This window comes from Terrapene carolina, unplaced genomic scaffold, assembly GCF_002925995.2.
Source record: "Terrapene carolina triunguis isolate 2854851 unplaced genomic scaffold, T_m_triunguis-2.0 Scaffold68, whole genome shotgun sequence".
NCBI lineage: Eukaryota > Metazoa > Chordata > Testudines > Emydidae > Terrapene > Terrapene triunguis.
This window is the reverse complement of record NW_020664419.1, coordinates 30,554,120-30,573,068: the sequence shown is the minus strand read 5'-3', so window position 1 is coordinate 30,573,068 and position 18,949 is coordinate 30,554,120. Positions and strand designations below refer to the sequence as shown.

The 18,949-nt window shown below is 37.8% G+C and overlaps 1 protein-coding gene across 5 annotated transcripts in view; it reads left to right on the top strand.

Annotated features, from left to right (window-relative positions):
* Positions 1–18,949, top strand: part of BRD1 (bromodomain containing 1) — a 109,916-nt gene that overhangs the window by 69,212 nt on the left and 21,755 nt on the right. The window contains exon 9 of one of the 5 annotated variants that reach the window (XM_026648699.1): positions 16,174–16,384. The exons of the other annotated variants lie outside the window; for them this stretch is intronic. Within the exon in view, the coding sequence (XP_026504484.1) occupies positions 16,174–16,190 (17 nt within the window). The 3' untranslated portion in view covers positions 16,191–16,384. Of the gene's footprint in view, positions 1–16,173; positions 16,385–18,949 lie in introns of those variants that run through there. 5 annotated transcript variants of the gene reach the window in all.

The window sequence follows — 18,949 nt, the reverse complement described above, 5'->3', positions numbered from 1 at the left end:
AGATCATTTTGAATTATGACCCTGTCCTCCAAAGCAGTTGCAATCCCTCCTAGTTTGGTATCATCTGCAAACTTAATAAGCATACTTTCTATGCCAATATCTAAGTCGTTAATGAAGATATTGAACAGAGCCGGTCCCAAAACAGACCCCTGCAGAACCCCACTTGTTATACCTTTCCAGCAGGATTGGGAACCATTAGTAACAACTCTCTGAGTACAGTTATCCAGCCAGTTATGCACCCACCTTATAGTAGCCCCATCTAAATTGTATTTGCCTAGATTATCGATAAGAATATCATGCAAGACCGTATCAAATGCCTTACTAAAGTCTAGGTATACCACATCCACCGCTTCTCCTTTATCCACAAGAATTGTTATCCTATCAAAGAAAGCTATCAGATTGGTTTGACATGATTTGTTCTTTACAAATCCATGCTGGCTTTTCCCTATCATCTTACCACCTTCCAAATGTTTGCAGATGATTTCCTTAATTACTTGCTCCATTATCTTTCCTGGCACAGATGTTAAACTAACTGGTCTGTAGTTTTCTGGGTTGTTTTTATTTCCCTTTTTATAGATGGACACTATATTTGCCCTTTTCCAATCTTCTGGAATCTCTCCCGTCTCCCTTGATTTTCCAAAGATAATAGCTAGAGGCTCAGATACCTCCTCTATTAGCTCCTTGAGTATTCTAGGATGCATTTCATCAGGCCCTGGTGACTTGCAGGCATCTAACTTTTCTAAGTGATTTTTAATTTGTTCTTTTTTTATCTTATCTTCTAAACCTTCCCCCTTCCCATTAGCATTCACTATGTTAGGCATTCCTTCAGACTTCTTGGTGAAGACCGAAACAAAGAAGTCATTAAGCATCTCTGCCATTTGCAAGTTTCCTGTTACTGTTTCTCCTTCCTCACTGAACAGTGGGCCTACCCTATCCTTGGTCCCAAGGGTTTCATTTAGGCTCTTCTCAAAGATTGCTGCCCATTAGAGAGAGCCTCAGACAGAGTGATAACTTATTGGTCGGGCCCTACCAAATTCACGGACATGAGAAACACGTCACAGACGTGAAATCTGGTCTCACCCCATGAAATCTGGTCTTTTGTGTCCTTTTACCCTATACTATACTATACCCTATATATACTCACGGGGGAGACCAGTGTTTCTCAAATTGGGAGTCCTGACCCAAAAGGGAGTTGCAGGGGAGTGTCAAAGTTATTTTAGGGGGGTCGTGGTATTGCCACCCTTACTTCTGCGCTGCCTTCAGAGTTGGGCAGCTGAAGAGCAGCGGGTGTTCGCCAGGTGCCCAGCTTTGAAGGGAGTGCTCCACCAGCAACAGTGCCAAAGTAAGGGTGGCAATACCATACCATGCCCTCCTTACTTCTGCATTGCTGCTGGCGCCAGCTCTGCCTTCAGAGCTGGGCTCTTGGCTGTTAGCTGCCGCTTTCCAGCTGCCTAGCTCTGAAGGCAGCGACGCCGCCAGCATCAGTGCAGAAGTAAGTGTAGCAGTACGGCAACCCCCTCCCCCGACAATAATGTTGTGACCCCTCCCGCCCAACTCCTTTTTGGTCAGGACCCCTGCAATTACAACACCGTGAAATTTCAGATTTAAATAGCTGAAATCATGAAATTTACGATTTTTAAAATTCTGTGACCGTGAAATTGACTGAAATGGACCGTGAATTTAGTAGGGCCCTATTTATTGGTGTAAACAAACACTTAAGTCTTGGGCCATGAAATTTATAACACATAACATGGTAAAAAGACATGCATATATAAAACAAATTTTAAAGCTAATACTCTGTGTTGAAATTTGACCCACAGCCTGTCCAGTCTAGTGACATCTTCATTTTTATTCAGCTTCATCTGTGGATTTTTTCATTTTTTAAAAGTTTTTGTTTGTTTGTTTTGTTTTGTTTTTTAAAGCAAAGGGAGGTTGTCTTGTCTTGTTGGTGTGCTTGTTTGACTCGGGGCTGGTTTAAAATGCAAGAATATTTGTTCACCTCCAAGCACAAAAGACTGGTTCAAATGCTGATCTGACCTATGTAGCATAAAGCTCCCTATGCCTCGGATAAAGAAATGAAGTTGCACATGTATATATAAGGTCATATGTTGATTCCCTTTTGGTAAATTTTGAAGCACTAAATTATGTGCAGCTAATTGGAGGAATCAATTGATTTAACATTCCAAGATAGCTTAACATGTAATTATGTGTCCCAATGTCGAAATTTTGGAAAGGAAACGTTTATCAGATAACAGTAAAATTACTGACTGTTAAAACTGCTGACGCACTTTTTGGATCCTCTTACCTTGAATTAAAAATAAATACTCTTTGAAATTTAATTTTCTTTTCTTTTCTCTAAAGATGGGCATTGTTGTGAAATAAAAGAGCTTCTTTTAGAAAGTCTGATATGAAATTCAGCCATTTAAATCCTTAGGGGAGTTGGCTGGAAACAACAATTCCTGTTCCACAGGAAATTCTTAAATTAAAATTAAAAAAAAATTATTTCAAAACTGAACAAAAAGTAAATTTCCAGCAGAATGGGAATTCCAATTTTTCATTTTAAAAACAGTCGAAATGGCATTTAATTTTGACTTTTTCTAAACGTTTCCAAGGCTCCCTGAGCTGAATATAGTCCTAGCAGACCCTGAGGTGGGGAGCTTAGGAGCCAAGCAACTTGGAAACCCTGAGAGCCCCTGCTCTGGGCCAGCCCACCTGCTGAGATGACAGGGAGCTAGAGATCCTGGTACTCTGAAGAGCTTGGGAGACTGGTCTGCCGGGGAACCAGGCAAGCAAGCTGGCAGGAAGTCAGACAGGTTTCTAATAGAAATGTTTATTTTTATGAATTTGTATTTTCCAACAGAAAAGCATTCCTTCTGAAATTTTCCAGCCAGCTCTGGTGTTTAGTTATCATAGAATATCAGGGTTCTAGTTCAACCCCCTGCTCAAAGCAGGACCAATCCCCAACTGGCTAAAAACGAAGTTAATTATGGCTAAAACCAAAACGTTTCTATTACAGTTTTTTTCAAAGTGGCTTGGTTCCCCTGGGCAAAAAGAGACCAATTTGCAAGAAAACAAAAAAAACCATAACACAGACATACGCTCAATAATTTCATGTTTGCTTTGTCCTCTAATGCCTTTTTGAAGTTTTAGATGAAGAATTCTAGTACACCCAATAATTATCTTGTTTATCAAAATTGATTTAGTTAAAACAGTGAAAATTTTTATAGTACTTAGTAAATATGGGAGAAAAAAGTTAACCTTTATGTCAAACAATGTGTTCAATGGCATTTATATTTAAGTTATGCTCCTGTGGTATTTATTTCATTTTTAAAGATTCTTAGTAGTATGCAGTATTTTTATCTTTTAATTAATAATTACATTTTTTTTGTTTCTTGATTTAAATTAATTTAATCTTAAAGTAATAAGATTAAATTAGCATAAATCAGGGGAATTCTGTGTACCGATACGCGAATGTGTAGATAGTTTTCTATTTTGTTTGAAGGCTTGTGAAATATGTGTATACATAAATAAGTATACGGCCTAACACTTCAAAAATTGTTCTCATTATAGTTTAACTTTACCTTTTTGAAAATATTTTCTAAGGTAGATTATGTTTCAAGACTTGTTAATTATTGACCCTCTGAAAACTTACTAGAGTTGAGTTATATTTTCTTAAATCATTGTAACTTAAATAATTTTGTAATGGTAAGAAATATTTCATGTTTCTTGATTCTACAGGTTGTGGTGATCCTTTAGATTTTCAAGCATTACTGGAATTTTTTGCCCTTGATATCCATTTATGTCTTCAGTTTTTTTAGCTAAATTTAGTTTTATGGTAAGTAGTAAAATACTGTGGGCATCTAGGTGAATTCAGCTGTGCTATTTAATTGCTATTTATTATTTTGTGGTGCAAATGAAATATAAAGAGTGAATTGAAAATTGCCCTGTTCCTGTGAAGGTATACAAGCCAGTGAATTGTGGAGGTGAATATAACGCTCATGAAAAGGGGGTATGCTGTCACATCTTGATCCCAAATAACTGCATTTTCAAGACCCAGGGCTGGCCTTACCATGAGGTGGACTAAGGTGGCCGCCTCAGGTGCCAGATTGTGAGGGGTCTCTAGGACCCAGAGTGTAGAAAATTGTGTCTGCTGCTGGTGCATATGTATTCTCTCTGCTCTAGATCCACAGAGATGGTGGAGTGCTGTGCTGGAGGAAGGAGGGCACAAGAGACCTAGGCAGGCAAGAGAAAAGGTGAGAAGGAATAACAGAAAGCAGCAGGAGCTGCAGGGGGAGAGAGGAGGAGGAGGAGCCTCTTATGTACCTCTCTAGCACCCCCAGGAGCCTGGACTGATTAACACCAGTTTCTCAGGGAGCTTCCTGTTTCCTGCTGCTTCCCTGAACCCACTTGAGGAGAACAGGCAGTCAACTGAAGTAGTAGGAGCCAGTTAGGCCCTTAAGACTCTGATATCTTCCCTCACTCAGGCCCTGCTACCAACCTGCTTATTTGTCCCCTTCAATTGCGTGTTGAGAGCCACTATAGCTGGCACAGAACAGCAGTCATGAGTGAAAGAAGAAAACGCCACTCTGGGGCAGCATTCAGAAAAAGAAAGAAAGCAAAGGAAGCTTTTCTATCTAAGCAGGAAGGAGCTCTCCTGAGATACATAGACACAAATGTTCACGGTGAGCCTTCCGGCCCCAGTGAGGATGTGAGTGGTGAGGAGATGCCTGATCTTCCAGTTAGTCCAGAATGCTGCATACTGTTTTTGTTGCAAACTCTTCCAGTCTAATGTTCCAGCCACATTGGGTTCTACAGGAACAAAGGACTGGAAAAATCTTGCTAGAAATCTGGCATGCCATGAGAAGGCAGCAAATCACCAGAGAGCATTCCATAGGTGGAAAGAGCTTGAGATAAGACTAAGGTTAAAGGCCACCATAGATGATCAGCATCAAGAGAAGATTGCATCAGAGTCTCTTTACTGGCAAAATGTTCTGCAAAGGCTCATTGCCATTGTGAGAATGCTTGCTACCCAAAACCTAGCACTGTGTGGCACTTCAGATTAGCTGTATGTGCCAAACAATGGAAACTTCCTTAAAATTGTGGAGCTGATGGCTGAGTTTGATGCTGTACTCCAGGAGCATCTAAGAAGAGTCACCACCCAAGAAATGTACACACATCACTACCTTGGAAAAACAATTCAAAATGAGATCATACATTTACTGGCAACAAAAGTCAAACAGAAGATTGTGGCAGATCTGAAGTCAGCAAGATATTACTCTGTTATTCTGGACTGCATACCTGACATCAGCCATATGGAACAAATGACTTTAATGGTGCATTTTGTAACAACAACAGAACCTAGTGAAAATGTCCCTGCAATGGTGACTGTCAGAGAGCATTTTCTAGAATTTATTGACATTGATGATACTACAGGAGCTGGTATGACACATGTGCTTCTTAAAAAGCCGGAAGATACGGGAATTGCGATAGCTGACATGAGAGGTCAGGGCTACAATAATGGTGCCAACGTGAGAGGAAAGAACAGAGGAGTGCAGACACGGATCCGAGAGTTAAACCCTCGAGCTTTTTTTGTCCCATGCAGTTTGCATTCATTGATCTTGGTGGTCAGTGATGCAGCATCAGCTTCTAGTGAGACTGCTGAATTTTTTTATGTAATTCTAAGCATCTATGTATTTTTCTCTGCATCAACTCATTGATGGCAAATTTTGAAGCAACATCTGGGAAAATCCTCTCTGACACTGAAACCACTGAGTGCCACACGAAAAGTCGAGTGGAGGCGATAAAGTCTATCGAACACCAAATTGGGAAGATAGATGATGCCATAGTTGCCATTATGGAGGATAATGCTATGACAGGAACTATTCTTGGGAGAACAGTGGCAGAGGGAAATTGAATCACCAGAAACATACATAACTTCAAATTTCTGTGTGGCTTAGTGTTGTGGCATGACATACTGTTTGAAATAAATGTTGTAAGCAAGAGACTCCAAGGTGTTGACCTTGATATATCTGGAGCAATGGAACAACTGGACAAAGCAAAGTCATACCTACAGTCTTACCGGTCAGATGAGGGATTTCAAAATGTTCTGAAGAGTGCACAGAAGTTGGCAGAGGAACTTCACACTGAACGTATTTTCCCACCCATTCAGGAATACAAGAGTCACCGAAGAAGAAGACATTTTGATTACGAGGCACGGGATAATCCCATAAGAGACCCCAAACAACAATTCAAAGTTGAATTCTTTAACCAGGTGCTAGATTGTGCAATACAGTCAGTTGAAGAACGTTTCATGTAGCTCAAGGAACACAGCAGTATATTTTGGATGTTGTATGGTATTCCAGAACTCCTCACTATACGTGAAGAAGACCTACACCAGCAATGCAGTGCACTACAGACAGTGTTGACACATGATGATATGCGCGATATTGATGTGAGTGATTTAGGTGATGAACTGAAAGCCCTTTCAAGATTTCAGCAGGATCAACTCCGAAGGCTGTTCTGGAATATATGTGCACAAATAAGATGACCACCCTCTTTCCAAATGCTTTTGTTACTTTGTGCATACTTCTAACACTTCCTGTAACAGTTGCCAGTGGAGAGCGCAGCTTCTCCAAGTTGAAGTTAATAAAAACACATCTACGCTCCACAATGACACAGGAGAGGCTGATTGGCCTTGCAACCATCTCACTAGAGCATGAGCTGGCCCAGACTGTAGACCTTCAGGAAGCAGTTCAAATTTTTGTAACCAGGAAGGCATGGAAAGCACCACTGATTATTCAGATAAAAATGCCATTGTTTACTATGCAGACAAGAAAAGTTACATTTGCTGTTCAGGCGTTTGAAAGTTAAGTGTTACTTAAAATTTTTGAACAAGGCATTTTAAGTTGTTAGGTCTCCTTTCTTGGGATAGGTAGCAGAGCAGTACCATGAGAGGAGTAGAACAGGAAGATGGCAGAATTGTTTTGGCCCAAGCGAGGGGTCAGGGGGCGTCATTTGAGCTCCCTGCCTCTTTTGCCAAAATGTTATGGGCCGGCCCTGTCAAGACCTGTTATAAATATTTCACTTTAAATTCACAAATTGTTATACTTATCTGCAATTTCATACTTTTCAGTGCCTACTTCAAATGTATAAAGTACCAGTGATAACCAAAATCACAGTTGTGTTTGGCTTGTGTTAACTAAAGAATAATTATAGAATATATTTGTTTGCTTAAAAGTTCGATTTTTAAGAGGGGGCATGTGTGTGTTTTTTAATATAGGATCCAATACTACAAATTGAGTGGCACTACCCATATGCGTAAGGTTACTTATTTGCATATTTGCAGGATCAGGCCTGTATATGTATATATGTGTGTGTGTGTGTGAGTGTAAATAATATGGGGTGGTGGAAATAAATTCCTCCACATGTGGGGTGTGTCAAATATATAAATTATATTCAGGAAATCTTTGTATACACCTCACACACACGTGGGGATGATATATTTGTATTTACCTGGTATCAGTGGTCCTCTCACTTGTATTCTGCCCCTTAATCCATCTCCACCAGGACTACTACTAACATAAAAACTTCTGAATAGCTTCTGAACTGCCATTTTTTATGAACAAACTGCTCAAATGTTTTTCTCCTCCATTCCCCATCTTGAAATGTGAATTTCTGTCCTTGAAAGATTATATTGTCTCTGGACCAGTGAAAGATTTACAGCTTAATTATAAAATCACAGGTGGAGATATCTGTGAGGTAAATTGTGGAGTCATGTATCACGCACCTCTAATTACCTTATATTTGCTCTGTGTGTGAATTCTTCTCCCTAAAACTTAATTCTAATATTCCAAACTTTGGATCAGCTACCGCTTTATTTAAAAAAGAAAAGAAAAGAAAAAACAGATTCCATCAGTTTCCTTGTATTTTCCCGCTTTACCCATAACAAAGTAAAATCACAAAATAAAATCTGAGATGGAGGGAGGGGTATTATTCAATCCTAAAGCAGTAACAGGTTATATTTCCCTATTTTTTTTTACCCTGCAGGGATAGAAATTTAGTTTTATAACAATGTGAAGGGAGACTTCTCATTTGCTTCTAATGACTCAAGATACCTTTTAAGCAATGACATTTTTATGTGTAGAAAAGTTATCTAGGTCATTTTTGGAGACGTTTTTAAATTCATTATTTATATTTTTCCCTCCCATCATCTGTGTAGTAACTAGGCATTGGTTTGAAGGTGGAGGGATACAAGAAATAATCCAAATACATTTCACAAAATATCTAAAATATTTGTAAAATGTTTACCCTGTAATATATGTGGACTACAGAATACGTGGTGATATGATACAAAGACTTTATTCAACACTTACTGTAGGTATCTTTTATGGTTTCACTGAGGAATAATGTGAACTTTCTAAAATTATTACAACCAAATGCAAGCACACAGCTGAAGGCCAGGACTAATCCCAGGCCTGAAACAAACACTTTCTTTTTCCCTCATGGCATTGAGCATATTACTGAGCGGTGAACTGCAATAAATAAATAAGTGTGCTTCTCGTTTTTAAAAGAAATATTTATTACCTTAATGTAAAAAGGCCATGATTTTTTTTAACATGAAAGTGGGAGAAGGATTTGGCGGGGCGGGGGGTTAATATTACAAATTCATGGCCTTTCCTAACCTGAAGGACTTGATGATAATGAAAGATAAGTGAAATCATATGGAACTGAAAGCTGAGCAAAAAGGAAGGGATTTTTAATCAGTTTGTTAACAAATAAAAAACCCACTTATATATTTTATACCTGATGAACATTTCAGAGAATGAATATTAAGGATGCAAAATCCCCATTCTTTCAGGTGAGATAGCTTACAATAAACATCTCTTGAGACCCCTAAGGAGTTCTCCAGCATAATGAGGGAAGACCAAAGTTTCCATTCTTATTTCTAATATATAAAAACAAGAAAAAAAATATTTTTAAAGTGTCACTCTTCATTTACAATAATATAAACAAAAAGAATATGGCTGAGGGTTTTTTTGTTTTTTGTTTTTTAAATAAATCTTCTCCCGGTCATCCTTAACCTGTCTACCTCACTATTACACACTGCAGATGAGAGTTAGTTTTCTGATAAATAAGCAGTAAAATAATTTAGTTCCCATGCTACCACAGCTGCAATCATCTTTAGTGCTTGAATTAGAGCCTTGTTGGTATGAGTGTGGCAGTGCTAATAGTATGCTGTCTGTGAGGGGGCCACAGCTTTAGAACTCACTTCCCAGTATGATCCAAAATAACTCATATCAGTTGATCTTCAGGGTACACTGCAAGGCCTTTTTCTTTACACAGGCTTTTGGGGAGATGGATCAGTGATGGCAATATGATGTTTATGGGAGTAGGCAGAGTAGAGTTTAGATTTTATTTTCTGTAATAGGCTGTTTTATTTTTATTAATAGGGAAACTTCTGTCAGTGTACTTTTAGTTACATCAGTGGTATCGAGCCCTTGATAAGTGCTGCTTCTTTTTATTAGTAATACATTGAAATAAAGAGAAGAATATAGTGTTATTCCAAAACAGAAAAATATAACTTTAAAACTCTAGTTATTTGTAAGATAAGTATTTTTGAAAAAGTGAAGAATATTTGAAATTGGCTTTGAGAAGGGCGGTTAGAATAACCAAAAAGGACTATCAATTGCATACACCAACAAAAATGTTTGTTTGTTTGTTTGTTTCTTTTAATCATAAAGTGTTAGAAATATTTAACTGAAACTCGGTAAGTCAACCCATGGGCTTTATCTGTATATGCTGAGAGGATAAATTTCCATATTTGATAAAATGCAGTTTTTATATTGTACATGGCTTGCTTCAGATGTCCATTTAAATTTTGGGAGCACAAAAGGTGTTTTGTACATTACCCCATACCTCAGAGATCAAATACATTCTTAAAATATATGCATTTTTGATGTGTGGTGTATAATAGTTGGGTATCAGTACAAACTGAAGTAAATGTAAAATGGACAGATATACGCTAGTTTCTATTTTTCTGTTCATGGTACGGTTTTTTTCTTGCAAATTTTATACAGAAGATCGGTATAATTTTTTAATACTTGTTTTATTTTAATAACTAGAATTCATTGAAGTGTGTGTTCTCTTGCAAAGCCATAACTAACTCTGTGAACTCTAGACACATTTTCTTAGTACCAGTGTTAGCAACATTGGGAGCCCCAGCATAGACATGTTGCCAGATGCTGCTGGGGTTTTTAGTAGTTTTTAACCATGCTCAAAGCAGATATGATCAACACGATTAAACTCTGGTGGCAAATTGTCTGTGGCAATAATTGGTCGGTCTGAATCATTGTTAGCAAACATGATTCACTTTTGGAAAATGTTCCTATTATATACAGGGTCTAGACATCTGCTTTCATACTGCATCAGAAGTTGTGGATCAGGCAATCTATAGGGCTCTCTTTTTTGCTTTGTCATCATTTCAACATTTTATTCGTTTACTGCTTTTTCATAAGTGGTGATTATTAATCCCTATTTGGAATAAATTTTGAACATTTTTGGCTTCCTTTCTTGCTAGAAGCAGCTCATTGTGGCAAAAAGAAGAGTGGCAGCCATTATCCTGCCGCAGCACATCCATCCTCACAAATTGTAGTTCTAAGATTGATATATCTTTGTATGTCCTTATTAGGTGATATAGCTACTTCAACACACTCCTCTAAAGAACAAGAGAGTGGCTAGATGAGCCCTCCGGACATCTTTTGGACTAGCTTGACTTTTATTTTAGGGCTCTAGAAAAGAAGGGGAAGAAAGGAACTTTACTGTTTTTTTGAGAGATTTTGGAGAGAGGGATTGAGAGCTGTCATTTTCATGGGCTCTCTTTGACCTGTCCGTCTCCCTGATTTTGTCAAGCTATTAGCCTTCCTTATGTTGCATTCCCCCATAGAGACTTGTTATGTGTCCAAAAAGATTTTCATCCTCTTACTGGGAAGGAAGCATTCAAGTCTGTTGTAGAACGTGTTGATGAAAAGGAAAAGCATATCCTCCAAACTTCCAGGTTACTACACAAGCATCTCCTTGGACAAGGATTAATTTCAATCTTACAATCAGAAACACCAGACAAGATTTCTCATACAGCTTGTGAAAATTGTGGAATAGGAACAAGGGAAACTGTAGCCAAGCAGGACTTAAATCATTCTTCCACAAATGCCAATACAGAAAAACGCACTTTTCAGGGCCTTTTTGTTTTGTTTCCCAGATGGATCAGAGGATCTTGGGCACTTGTTGACATTTTAAAAATACCTAAATAAGATTTGGAGACCTGGGTTCTGGTTTTTGGTGCCAGTATTGATTCTCTGTGCCTCTGGAAAAGTTACTGGAGCTCAAATCCGATGCTGAAAGGTCAGCACCCAAAATCATGTTTAGATAGAGATGAAAATATTAGTTTATGAAAGTGCACTTCATGGGGTTCTCCATTTCCCCACCAACATTACCAGTGGATTTGTTTGTGAGACATCTGTTGAATGTGTATGTGATGGTAAACACTGGAATTACCTAGACTTGCAATATAGAGGATATCAATATACAGCCCTCTTCCCTTCAACTTATTAGCCCACAGGCTCTTTACAAATTATTGTATGTTGTAGTCGTCTCCCTGATGTCAAAGCAATTCCATGTATACCTGTATTTTGTGTCACATTCTCATCACAGCTGGATCACACGGGAAGGCTGTTGCAAGGAGTCATACTTCTCAAAGAGAGAGAAATCCCCAGGCCAGTGATAAACCAGCAGAAAGTCATCCTTCTCCCATCTGAGAGAATTACTCACTTCATGGTGATTCTGGGTGTGCTTTTAGGCTGAGCAGTTCTGTCCAATACCACGTTCACGTAAAAGGTTCATAATGTGAGTTAAAATAAGAAAATGTAAGCCACATCCTTCTTGCAGTTTCTGCATTCAGTCGTCTCAGCAGGCTTAAGTGGTGCCTTGCACAAGGTTATATGTGTGGCCATATCAAAGACAATTGCAGGGTAACACTCTTTGTTTTAGAAGGACAGTATGTAAAGGATGGTAAAAAATTCTAAGCTTTGGTAAATGAACTACAGTGTGTTGTTTGCTTTTGTATTATCCAAAGGAAATTATCACAGCCTTAAATGTGGGACAGAGTGAAGATACTGAACATCCAGGCAGGAGTCATGGATTCTGCAGAAAGTAATACAGAGCATAAACTTTCTTGAACATAAGGCGGAGCACACATGCTTTCCAGAGCCAACTACAAAGCTGTCATTAAGCAGTCACCATCTTCTATTTAAAACTTACAGGAAGCATCTGCATCTACTTCATTCCAGTGGGCAGAGGTATATGTAGTCTCAGTTTAAGCAGTGCATATTAAACAGAAGCATAGGCAGACTGGCTTACTTGCTGCATATTGGACAAATGGCATTTATATCAAGAAACCTTTTAGTTGGAACAGATGGGTTACCCCAAAATTTAGACCTCCCATGACCACAGCTAAAAGAATAGATAAGGGAACTGAGACCCAGGAGAAACAAAAATAGTTGTCACAGATCCGTTCTTCTTTGTCTTGCCATTGATTCTGCTCTCAAACAGTGTGTTAAAAGGACACCATCAACTTAAAATCTATTTTCAAAATATAAGTTGAAAGTAGTTTCAGGTAGTACACCTGCCCATGAACCCCCCAGACACAGTCATGTTTGTTTTATTAAAAAATGGTTCTTCTCTCCTATGTAACTGTGAGAAATATCTTAATGAACAAAAGACAAAACTAACTACACAGAGGAAACAGTACACAAGATGCTGTCAAATGCACAAAGTAAATGTGTTGGAAAAATGTATTGATCAGTGATAGGCACTTCAGATATTACATGTAACAATAGTAGGAAAAATATTTGCAGACAGAAGCATTCATTTTAAAATGATCTTTTATCAGAGAACAAAATAGAATGTCATGGATCAGTCCGGTAGTCCCAAACTGGTCTTGCAGGTTGTGCTGTCTCAAATTGGGGGAATTTTCAGTGCTGGAACCAGTATAGCTGCCAATCAGGCACAGCTTCCCATCATACTAGCTTTAGGAAGGATAAACCTCAAAGAGAATACAGAGGCAGGAGTTAACATCCTGCTGTTATGAAGAAAGGGCCTATGCCCCAAATTGGATAAAATACATGTACTTGTGCAAAGAAAAGGATTTTGGGCCCAGGGAGATTAACATCCTGCAGATTCTTCAGCTCTTGTAGGAAAGCTTCTAATTAGGTCTGAGTGTCAATTCATTAGAAGTACAAGTGATAACATTGAGCATTGTGGTTCAGTCTGATTTTTAACACAAAGTTATCCATTCGTTCATGTACTAGGTGCTGATTAATTCCTGGGCAATCAAGGAATGTTTCATTTGAAAACCTGTCACGCAGTGACTAACTAACTGTGTGAACTTTAAAATTTCTTGGAGTATTTTCTATGGGACTTTTTTTTTTATTTTTTTTCCAAGTTGCAGTCATCTTTAGCAAAATATTGGATCTGGGGTTACTATTCACAGAAAATCAGTACTGTGCTTTTCACTAAGACAAGATTGCTGTATGAACTGTTTCAAATATGTACACTTTCAAAAGTTGCAGAGAAATGTCCTCTTCAATTTTTGCTCAGATTGCTACCTGAAGAAGAAACTATGCTGGTTGCACACTTTAGGTTCATCTGCAAGCCATACGAGACACAACTAGCTATTTTAAGGAACTGGAGTTTACTAAACCACTCCAACCTTTTAATCTGAAGAAATCTAAACTGCAGCTATCTGGATTACCATTCCCACCTTTGCCATACACTGAACGTTGGATTTGCTGTCATATTGTGACTATCTTAAAGTGTGAGGTTCTCCACGATGCAGAAATTAAAAGCTTTAAAAATGTATATAGTTTTTATATATTATATAATTTTTTTTCCTCCCAGAAACTTGGATTTTCTTAGTTATTTATCAGTAATACAGAATTGCTGGGCATGTCTTCTTAAGGGAGTAAAATTTTACTTGCCTGTTAGTTAGTTTTCCTCTAGGTACCATGTCCAGCAATCAGACTTTCCCTTTTATGATGAACTTCTATTTTCCTTTGTGGAAAACAGATATTGGAGTTCTAGTTGGAAATGTTATGTTTTTAAATTAATTAAAACGACAATTCCAGAAGAACCATTCATAAGGGGAAATTGAGGATGTGGGCAAAGTAGGTCCTGTCGGACAGCTCTGAGACTGCTAGGCTCATCTAATCTAATGAAGAATTCTGGGCACTTGATATAAGAAGATATTAACAGGTAAGTCCTATTTTTCCAGCTAACGGCTCCCATTAAAATGTGACTATTCTGCATCAGTGCATCAAAATGGGAATAGATTATGTTGGTTCTAGTCTGCAAAAACATACAGGTATGTATAAATACACAGTTTACATGTTGTTTTTATAAAAATGTGGAAAATTTAGAATGGAAATTACCAAGGGTACAACTTAGTTTTTTTCCAGTTCTTTTTGCAGAAACCCGTACTTAATATTTGTATTTTATCATAATTCAGAGATACGGGCCTCCATTCTGGTGTTAAATCTTCTTACACTGTTTACTTTCACTGCATCCTGGCATAGATTATCCTAAATATTAACAGCCCCTTAGGTGAGTCTTTTATTTTATCTGAGGCACATCTCAATGTAAAATACAAAGTAAAAGCCTGCAATCTATATAGATAGATAAGTTACATTTGTATTTATTGTTGCCTGTCATAGGCCATGCAAACTTGAGCTGATTTAAATGAACTCAAATTATAAAGTTTTTAAACTCCTCTGAGTTGTGTGTGCTTTTCATGGTTTATACTGTATGTCCCTGACATCACAAGTACTTACTTTCCTGTTGGCGCAGCCTCCTGGAAAACCCTTTTAAAACATTCTGTATTTAAGACCCTTCTGCTTGCATATTCTACATTTTCTGTTTCTCTTCCACCACTTTTTTTCTGGAATGTTTTTGAAAGTTTTCCATAGGTGTTGTCTCCTAACTCTCTCTCTCTATATATATATTCATTTTAATTTTGTTTGTTGTCTGAGCATAATCCTGTCCTTTGGAAGATGCAATCTGAGCAGTTGATTAGTTTTCATCTAGAAGTGTGCAGCTCAAAACATATTGTTTTTACAGAACAATCCTGGTGAGCTAGGGACTTGTCTTACAATTTCAGAGTTACTGAAGATATAATTGGATATAGGATGAATTTTTAAGCATTCTTTCTAAGAAATATACCTAAAATAAGCACTTTTATGATCATTCAAGTTGCTGTTTGTTGAGTGTATTGACTAAATTTCCCATTTAGAAACTGAAAGGATTCTGTTGTACAGTATGTAGGCTACCAATATCCCTACATCATGGGCTCATTCTGAGCTTTCTCTGCTTTCTTTGAACCGTTGTCAAAATTATGGGCAAAAATTGAAAATTCATTTCTTAAGCATTGTTTCTTCATCCCAGCTCTTGGGTACCCTCTTCAAGATTACAGTAACTTGTTCTGATTTGTCTGCCACCTCTGTTTGAGGTTCTCTGGACTCTGACATGCTCTGAGATTCACCAGTGTCCTCTGAACTTGGGGGGTGTATTTTAGCTGTCTGCAGTGCACTCCAAGATTTACCGATGCAAATATATTTTCTGAAACTCACTCTGAGACTAATTTGATGAGAACTTTATGGATGTCTTCCCAGGCTGTTGATGCAGTTTGAAAGTTATCACGATTGTTTTCAGTAACTAGAGATATTCAGATATTTGTAGACTTGGTTAGACTATTCCTTTATGTATATAGGTATATGCATAGGCAGTGTAAAACCTCTTAAAATAGGGTCATCTGTCTTCTTATTCTCATTGGAAGGAATTTAGAAAATATCAAAACCATGTTCTTGATGAGTATCACACTTGCAAAGATTGTTTTCTGTGCTATCAATTTCTTATGTAAGTAATTTTCTTTTTCAACAATGAGCAGCTGAATCCGAGTGAAGCCTCTGTTTTAGTCTTGCCTCTTGTGAAGCTTATGTTAAGTATTAGTACATGGAACATTTGTGTAGTTTTCACTGTCTCTGGACACTGTGCTGCAAGGATAGCTTATTTATTTAAAAGCTTTGTTTCCTTTCAGTGAGACTTAATGGCTTTTTCACTGTCTTCCAGGTTCTCATATTAACTAATATCATGCTGGGTATTTATCTCTTTGGAGCCTAATTATTTTCTATTATCCTCAACACGGAATGGAATTCAATTAAATGATCATTTTGGAACGCAGAAAGACAATTACATTTCAAGTAATTATTTTGGATCATGTTGGAGACACCAGCCATCCTTAAAACAAAAACAAAAAACATGAACACTGTTGGAGGAAGTCTTTGACATATATGAACCTATGCTCTTCATTCAATATATTTCCCCATCTCCGTAAGTTTTATAAAGTTGTACATGTTACAATATATGTGACACAAATTGGTCGCAGTATTTTTTTTACCAATCCCCAGAGTCCTTACTCAGAGAACATGCTCTCTGAGGGCTGATAGGTTAAGAATGTTCCATCTTTGCCCTCCTACCTTCCCCTCCCACCAATCGAATCTTCCTTTGAGATTGGAAATAATGCATACCAAAAAATCACATACCTACTTTTGGTACATTTTATATAATTCTATAAAATATGACTTATTAGAAGAAGTATCTGGCTAAGAGAGGCTCTGACTCTCCAGTATAAGTGCACAGATCAGGACTTGGTAGCCAGTCATTTCTAAAGTGTATGAAACTATTTTTATACAAACAGTGATGCACTATAAGAGGCATACAGATGTACCCAGGTATAACACACCTTATCCTGGACTAATGCTTACATATCCATCAAGCTGTGCATAATAAGGCTTGACTTGCATTGGAAGGAAATTGGTTACGTGAATTCTGCTGGTTGCTTGTTCTTTCAGTGTCAACAGAACCTCAGAATGAGATTGCAGCCTTAAATGCACAACCTTGTATGTTTTTGGTAGTATTTTGTATACTCTTAATATATATTGCCCTCCAAACTTTTGTATTTTTCCTTTCCTTGTCCCTGCCTCTGCTCTGTCGTCTCTGCATTTTACCTCTTCCTGCTTCATTGAATATGTTTAGATGTACACAGGATTCTACCTGGCTTGAAGCCAGTGTTCTATTTTTAATTGCAGTATTCATAATTATAATAGCTGAAAATTTACTTCCCTAAATGATCAACGTCGGAGAAACCCAGAAGTAACTAGTGGATTCAATTTGAATTCATTTATTTATTTCTAGTTTAAAACTGTTCTATAGTTTTGTAAATTTTTAAAATGTATTTTGAAGTACCCATGTCATTGGTGTTTACTCTGTGATTCACATGGAAACTGATGTTGCTTATAAATTGTACTGTCTCTAGAAAGGTCTCTTATTTATTAAGAGTGGGAGCAGTAGTGACCGCTTACACTTAAAATTGCTAACAGTTTGCACTTGTTTAAAACTTTCTGAAAATTTCACCTATCAGGCTGAAAAGTTTTGCACTAGGTCTTTGCCTAAAAATGTTTGGGGGGGGGGGCAGTTTTTGTTTTCTGTTTTGTGAAAGTCAGAATGCAAAGAAATTGTATAGACTGCTTTGAATAGTTCTATAGCTGATATAACTGGGGGTTGAAAGTTGAAGTAGTGGATGGAAATAGCTGCCACCAAGGTGTGACTTCTCCCTGTTGCATAGAAAACTAGTTTTAATGTGACCAAGTTATGGGCTTCTGAAAATTGAGTGCACAGCATACACAGCTGATTTAATAGACTTTCTACAGACTTGTAAAGCGCAAAGGAGGGCAAAACTAAGATTCTTCCAAAGCCTTTTCTTTAGTGGACTGAACTTGTAAGATGCAAATAGATTTGAGAGGAGATTCCTGCGTGCTTTAATGGAGGGAGCCTTGTCCTGTTGTATCTTGTAACTGCCTAATATTTGCGGGAGATCCACAACACTCCTGCGGCTGGCCCAGGCTAGCTAATTCTGGCTTGGGCTGTCAGGTGAAAATTGCAGTGTAGATGTTCGGGCTTAGGGTGGAGCCCAGGCTCTGAGACCCAATCCCCTCGCAGGATATCAGAGCCTAGGCTCCAGCCTGAGCCAGAACGTCTACACTGCAGTTCTTAGCCTCATAACCTGAGCCCTTCAAAGAAGCTGAGTTCCGAGATTCAGTGCCACAGATTTTTTTATTGCAGTATAGATATACCCTGGATTTCCTCCTGTTCATGGGACAGGGAGCTTCATTGGGTGTCTAGCCAAGCAATTCCAGTTAATAGAATTTAAATGTGGTATTACTACTATGTTTATTTCTTTTTTACAAGTCAAAGATGCTTTGGAGTACTTAGAAAATTATGGGGATGAAATTTTATCATCCAGTTATGAAGTCACAATACAGATTTGCAACTAGATAACAGAACAATCTTGCCATTTTAGTTTCAAAGATTTAATGAGAGTCTCTTTCTAAACTGCCTTTTTTTAACTTTTGAAAAGTAGATGTTTGTCATTTAGGATTTGGTATTCATTTAGTGGGATTACTGTGAACAGCTTCTGAAGATTAAATAGGTTAAATTTGAATTTTTCACAAAAAGATAAAGAGAAATAGCTAAATGTTTCCTGATTAGTGCTATTGCACTTTCTAGAGTTTCCCTTTATTTGACTCTCTTAGATCATATTGTACTACTAAGCCCCAAGTAGATTTTTAATCTTGTCCGGGGGGGATTCTAACTGTCTCATAATGCAGCTCTAATTAAACTTTAGCGACCAGTCTTATTTTATGGCGTTTTCTGCCAGGAATTGAAGACTCAGGATGTAAAATCATAAATTATAAATCATAAAATCATGAAGTAACGATTGTGATGTGTGTTGGGTTTGTTTTCTTTTTGTTGCTAAAGACCCGCCCTGGACCCAGTTGGAAGTTTG